The sequence below is a fragment of the Pieris rapae genome, chromosome 3 (assembly GCF_905147795.1).
Source record: "Pieris rapae chromosome 3, ilPieRapa1.1, whole genome shotgun sequence".
Lineage (NCBI taxonomy): Eukaryota > Metazoa > Arthropoda > Insecta > Lepidoptera > Pieridae > Pieris > Pieris rapae.
In genome coordinates this window covers 3,239,490-3,246,643 of record NC_059511.1, presented here as the reverse complement: position 1 = coordinate 3,246,643, position 7,154 = coordinate 3,239,490, and the positions used below count along the sequence as shown (strand labels likewise).

Genomic DNA, 7,154 nt, shown 5'->3' with positions numbered 1-7,154 from the left:
TTTTTGGGTTTTTGTTTAATTGTTTTATATTGGGGTATAATGTAAAAAAATATTTTCTTCGCATATAACTCATAGTAGCATAGAATTCAGTTAGAATCGCTTAAATGAAGAATTATTTAGTCAAGCGTAATAAAATTATTACTCATATATATATCACAGAATCCAATTAAAAACCATTTATTGAAATACATTTATTAAATAATTTATACAATAAATTACGTATTCGTTGCATAATAAACGTACATAAAACTTATAAATAATGTTGACTAGTCCATTATCAAGCAAATATTTTACCCAAATTCTACACGTATAAAATTATTTACATAATACACATAAAGCATTTCTTTTTAATATATGCTATTACATAAACCTACTAACACAATTATCAAAGACAATAAAGTCCCTTTATATTTTTCACATAACGCTTGATTCCCGAATTTAACAAATTCAACTTGGTTGTAAAAAAAAACTTAGGTTCTGTTTCAGTTTTCTGAATTAAAAATTTACAAGGACTAGATTTAATATAAGTTATAAACAAGGACAGGATTGTTTATTGTGGTTAATTTAACAATTGTCAAATGTCAATGTCAAATTTTGAACTTAATGTAATCAGTGGCGCGCTTGTAGAAATTATAGTTATGAAATTCGAAATTATACAATTTTTTAATGACAATAAAATCTTACATTAATTTACAGGCTCTTCAAAATACGTCGCAAATGTTCATATTTGAGTCTTAATTTATAAAACAGAATTTTAGATTAGACTAAGCACCAAATAATATACATAAATTATAGAAACATGTATCTTATCACAAACCCTGGCTCGGCGGTGCGACGACGCTATAAGATGTAATTAAGTATTTAGCCGTAATTATTATTGTAAAAATATACTATATTGTATGCCTGGGCTTAATAGAGATATTTCAAAAATCACAGGTCTGAATAATGTTTGATTTATTTAGATTTTTTGCTTTTTTCAGTAGAAAAACTAAAAAGTAAACTTATGTTTTATCAAGTAATCTTTTATCATTGAAACATTCATTTTTTAAACTTTGTAAGCTTATAATTCTATCGTATACATTAAATTTAAGTATTACTTGTGCTATAGGTAGGTTTATGTATATGTCCGGTGACATATGTACTTTAAAATATATGTTGGTTCTGAAACCTCTAAAAGCGATTCCGATCTCAATAGCGAGTTTTTGTAGCCTCGAAGGTCACGACGTCAAAGCTTCAGATATTAAGAGAACTACATCGAACTTGCACACAAATACGTCAAGAGACCCAGGTCTTCAGGGTTGAATGATTCGTCATAAAGGCCACCGACGTTAACATTCTTTAGTGCAAAATCTAGATCATGTTCTTGTTTAATTACTCCCAGCGATACATTACACATTTAAATAACTATATCGAAATTGCATTCAATGACCTTACAGAAATTACACAGTACCGACGCAGACTTGTTACTAAAGTTATTACCGATGATAACGAACTTCTTCCTTAACAGACTGCGGTATATTCTACCTGCCCATGCAAAAGTGTCTCCTACGAGAACAGAATCTTAGGTAGGTATTGGAAAGCATTGGCAGGTCGTAAATGAAAAGAGTTATGGTACCTATTATTGCGAGATCATAAACAGTCACAGAGTCTGATTAAACCTATAATAATATAGTTAACGAATAAAAAGATTGGCAGAGAGTTTAGTATCACTTCTCATTCGTTCTAGACTTTTGATTTAAGAAGTGACATTTAGTGTGGTTTAATGTTTTGTTTTGCGTTTAATATATACATAATAGTATACTTTATAATAATAACGCTTGTAACAGCGTATACATTTGCCTTTAATTTGTTTTAATCATTTAAAAGTTTAAATCGTTGATCGATTACGTGCTTATTAACACTATAAGCGTGTATATACTAGTCAACTTAAAACAACAAACTTTCCAAATAAGTGACTTATTTCATTGTATCATAAAATCTAGCTTTTAATAGCATTTCGTATACTAGTTCTATGCTACACATTTAAAAATATATCTAGCGCCCTCAATATGGCGTATAAATTTTATTATGCCATAAAGACATTTTAGTTACACAATAGTGTGTTTCAGCGTCAATTTTAACGTGTTTAAATCTCAAAGATTTCACAAAGCTCAATGTTATCTGTACACTGAAAAACTATCTTAAATATTAAAATATAAGAAAAATAAATGCACAAAACTTATATCATGTTCGCAAATAATCTCACATTTCACATTGTCCGAGTATTTGATCCCAATTCACAGGTAATGTTCACAAACTAAGGGAGCATTACCTTGTGCCGCCCGCCCTCAAGGCACGGATGTCTTGATACTGAAACAAAATGGAAGTGTATTTTAAAAAAGGAAATCCTTTTGATAACAGAGGCTGTTAACATAGAAACACATATACATTTAATGCATGTGGAATTTTAACGAATACTATAATATTGAGGAATGCTCTGACTGAGCCGTGCAGACCTGTTTTATTAGGAATTTATTCAAGAAACTAAGAAGTTTTCTATTGTGTGTTTTTTTTTCTATTATTAGGTCCCGATCGACATAGCGGAGTGGGACCTGCTGCAGCTGATAGCCAGGAAATTGGAAGTTTCACAGGACAGTGAGCGTCGAAATTTTCTTGTTTCAGAGGCCAAGACACATTTAGGCTTTGTTTTGTTATTAGTGATATTTTTTTTTGTTTTGTTTCCTATAGCCAATTTTCGGATTGTCTAGAAGACATCGTTCTTAGTGGTTGGACCCTCTTACATCTTTTGGCTTATATATATGTTAATGTTTTTGATGTTTATAAAATAAAATATTTTTATCCTTAAACAACTAATTTAGGGAAACATATATAAGTCATTTTCAATGAAAAGCATAATAAATGTCAGCATTTACTGCCGGTCGTCTGTCGTCGGTGGACAGTTTTGATATAATTAATCATATTATATCAAAACTGTCCAGCAGGCTTCGAGAAAAGTAATACATTCCCCTAATGTTAGTTAAACACGTTATTCGACCACTTTCGGCATCTTATTCCTAGTTTCTTTGTTAGAAATTTCATAACGTAACAAAAGGGACCATATACAAATGGCTGTTTGAGCTGCGCAATTTGGGACCCTTCTCATAAATTAGGTCGAATTATTTATACTTCTATTCTTAAGGTAGATATTACAACATAAACAAGAAACTATTTAGCTTCTGGCGGATATGGAAAGATAAAACATATATATACATATATAGTATTTCCATTGCTGCCATATTGTCAAAACGGTTCAGTAGTTTTAAAATTATTTATAAAATTCACAAAAAACGGATTCCACTTACATAAAAAATATATTTAAATTACTAATAGCTTCAATAATTACTATACATACTATGCTTTAAATATATGTTTTATAATGTATATGTATTGTTATAGCCAAGCTCATTAGACGCATAATAATTGTAAAAATATAAAATTCTATTATTTTTCAGCTACTTATTAATAACTTCTAAAAACATAATGTATAATAATAATATGACTATCAATTTGTTTATATTTAAAAAGATTTTACCCCTTACAAAAGACAGTTGCGTATAATTGCACGGGTAATGTTCAACACAGTTGTTGTTGCAGAACTCGGTGCTAATGTACTGTACTAATTCAATCTTAATAAAAGTCGAGAAACTACGTAATAATATTATCTACTTTGTGTAACACGAAAACAAATAGGCAAGTTACAAGCTTCTAAATAATTTGGACCACAAACCAAGATAGACACGCCTTTGTATTTGAGAAACAATGCATGTATATTATTTTAATTAATATAATAATCAATAATTATTGAGGTTAAAACAATTTATTTTCAAAACCTTTTATAGTTTAGCTTAGATTTATTATTAGTTATTATTTGAATATATTTATCAGCACAAAGTTTGTATTACCTACTCGAACGAAACAACAGATGAAGCTGTGTGTAAACGTTCAATCAATTAGTAGACAATTAGTAATCGTTCTATCGTTTGTAACAACTAAAGTTCCGTTACGGGACTTATCATCACTGATGCAAATTTTAAAATAGTAAAACTAGATTCAATTTGTTTTTTTGAAATGGTGTGTCTATCTTTGTAAATGGGACGTAAAATTTACTCACATAGTTACTCAATATTAGTGTTGCTCGGCTGTAGTTACCTTTTTATCTTTACTGTGTACCTGTTGAGAGAAAAAAGATCTCAAAACTACCTACACTCAACACCTGCTCTATAGGACAATAAGAAGATTTTGTATTATTTATTACAATTTAACAGATGCTTGTTCAATTACCACAATTTCAGTTAAATAGGACATTAAACATATAATTAACTGCAAAGATCTGTCGAAACAATTAACTGCGAAGAAGAGTCTATAAAAGCGATTCAGATTCCTAATAAATTAATTAAAACATTGAGATAATGATTAGGAAACCCTCTGAAGTCATAATCAATAGCATAACAGATTCGAATAAATAAGACGTCATTAATTAATAATATTGTTAGAAAGTTTTGATTGTATGTGTTACAATCACAATCTGTTCTCTCAAACAAGTGTCGGTCAATAATTAAGATATCGTGTAATAATTGAAAAATCCTCCAAGAAAGCCTGTGGGGATCCCCATCCCATTCTTTTAAGAGAATATCTACTGTTTACCAAATTAATGAGGTATATTAATTTTCAAAGAAATTTATTTGGTAATGTTGCAAATATGGAACATTACAACTGAAATTGTAAATGAACACAGAATTGGAATCGCAATTGACAGCTACAGAGTACCGCAGCTCTGCAATGATTCTGACAAATTGCGTTGACGCTTCGCGTGTGAAAATAATATTGTAATTGTTAAATGGTGTTGCTAGGAAATAAATTTCCCTGATATACATACAGTTAATAGCTTAGTTGAGTTGTAAATAGCACATTTGCATTTAATTTTAGTTTTTATTTTTATTTTAAAACATTGATGTTTTCAGATAAACTAAAAATAAATTCTAAATTTAATCTAAATTAAAATATTATTTGTTTAGATAACATTGCGTTATTATCAGCAGATTTAAGTTTTAATTACGCCTTAAGTTCCTAATTATATCCTATTTAGTTCTGTTTCATTCAAAAATGAAATTACGAATAATTTAAAGGTTAATGAAGATGTTGTAATTCAAAGAAGAGCTAATTAACGTTCTTTTAAATATGATTTATATAATGCACAGTAAATTTCATAACTCAATATATAAAGACGATACGACTTAAAATCTTTTACTATTTTGGAAATTGATCTTTTATATATATTTTTTATAAATATTCATATAAATACGCACTAAACGTGTTATTCAAACCGATTAATATGGTTTCTGTAAATTCGTAATAAAAACACATATACGAAAACAATGGTGAGTAAATACATACGTGTTCTGGTTATGCGAATCCGAATGCGAGCCGGTGGGTGGAAGGAATCTAGCAAAGTGTTTCTGTAACAGTAGCTGCCGAAACGTCTGTCTGAACTGACGCGACATCGAGCAATACAAGATGAAGTTTATCGCTCCATTCAGTAATGCCAGGAAATCCATTAACTCCCCAAACAGTCCATAGCAACGTTTAAAGAAACAAGACCCCAGCAACCCGCTCATAAGCCCCAAAATCCCTTGCGGAAGTTCCGTCACTAGGAAGAGAAGTAGAACTGCGAGCAGCATCTTCGTGGTCCTATCAGTCCGTTTGTCAGCCTTATGTTGCCGCTTCACCATTTTCTCGGCGGCAGGACATGAGCTATAGTTTCTTAAATTCTTTTGATGTTGATTAGCACTGTATAAAGCCCGAATAAGCCAAAGGCTGATAATTGTTAGAATCGAACAAGGTAACAGTTTGATTAACACGGAGTGTACCCAGAAGTTTAATTGGTAAAGGATACCTTGGCTGTTCGAGTCTACGTGATATGCTAATTCAGGGCGTCCCCGAGTGTCACTGACATTTTGTGTATGAATGTCAAATACCTGTAACAAAGAACGTACATTGTATTCAAAACAGGCAAGCATTTTGTGTAAATGATATGACCATACAATTGTAATTTGTAAGCTTAATTATTCCAAATGAGACATTAATATGATTTCTGCATACGCTGCCAATATAGAGAAATATTATATTTTGATATTAAGACTATTACAAACAGAGTACCTTTGGTAAGGTTGCGATTCGATTCGATTCTTTACACTAATTGCTTTTTCTTTCAGCGTTAATTAAAAATGCACGACAAGCACAAAAAATATCACACCATTATGTGGTTAAGTAAAACATACGCCAGATTAAAGTTTGGGTTCGGCTTTGATTAGTAAAACGTACATAACATTTGTATTAGACTAAATATGCTGTTGATCACAATGTAAAATCGTTTCACCTTTCACTTTAAATTCCCTAGGTCGTCTTTTATCCACAATAGTGTATAAATATAAGTAAAACAAACAAAATAAGAGCCTTTTCGGTTCACTGCACGGTCGACCATCTTAAAATGAGATTGCTCAAGTACTCGGAAGGCACCTATATAATTTCGATCCTCAATACGACTCCAGAAAGTTCAAATAAAGCGCATTATTTTATTTTTGCAATCTATTTTCTCCAAACTTTTAAAACTGTCGTTATTAATTCCAAAATAGATTCATGTATGTTTCTAAATTTAAAAAGTTTTTGCGCAATTATTTGTTACGTAGTTTGTTATTTTTTTTTATAGAACAGGGGGCAAACGGGCAGGAGGCTCACCTGATGTTAAGTGATACCGCCGATAGACACTCTCGATGCTAGAGGGCTCGCGAGTGCGTTGCCGGCCTTTAAAAAATTTGATGTTGTATAACTTTATGAAAATCTCTTTTATTGTTTAAAACAGCAGACCGTTTCAAGTAATTTGATTTTTTTCGATGTTCAAGACCATGGTCAGCGTATTAAACAGACCACGTGTATTATTAACTGGTGTGCTCCTGTGTGACTGATGTTATAAATGATATAAAGTTTTATATTGAATAATATCAGATGGCGACGTGTTTTTGTTTTCATTTAACAAGAATCAAACCCGAGAATTTTTAAAACAGATAGCTGCCCAGCAGGTGGCACCTAATGTTACGTGTCAATATACAATACAATAC

At 30.9% G+C, this 7,154-nt stretch overlaps 1 protein-coding gene across 2 annotated transcripts in view; it reads right to left on the bottom strand.

Moving 5' to 3' along the window:
- Positions 1–255: 255 nt before the first annotated feature.
- LOC110992036 (G-protein coupled receptor dmsr-1) overlaps positions 256–7,154 on the bottom strand; it is a 47,820-nt gene continuing 40,921 nt past the window's right edge. The window contains exons 6-8 of one of the 2 annotated variants that reach the window (XM_022257697.2): positions 5,434–6,014; positions 4,151–4,209; positions 256–2,349 (exon numbers count right to left, since the gene is read on the bottom strand). In XM_022257697.2, coding sequence (XP_022113389.1) covers positions 4,185–4,209; positions 5,434–6,014 — 606 coding nt within the window. In that variant the 3' untranslated portion in view covers positions 256–2,349; positions 4,151–4,184. The remainder of the gene's footprint in view (positions 2,350–4,150; positions 4,210–5,433; positions 6,015–7,154) is intronic. The other variant, XM_022257706.2, reaches the window with a different exon arrangement.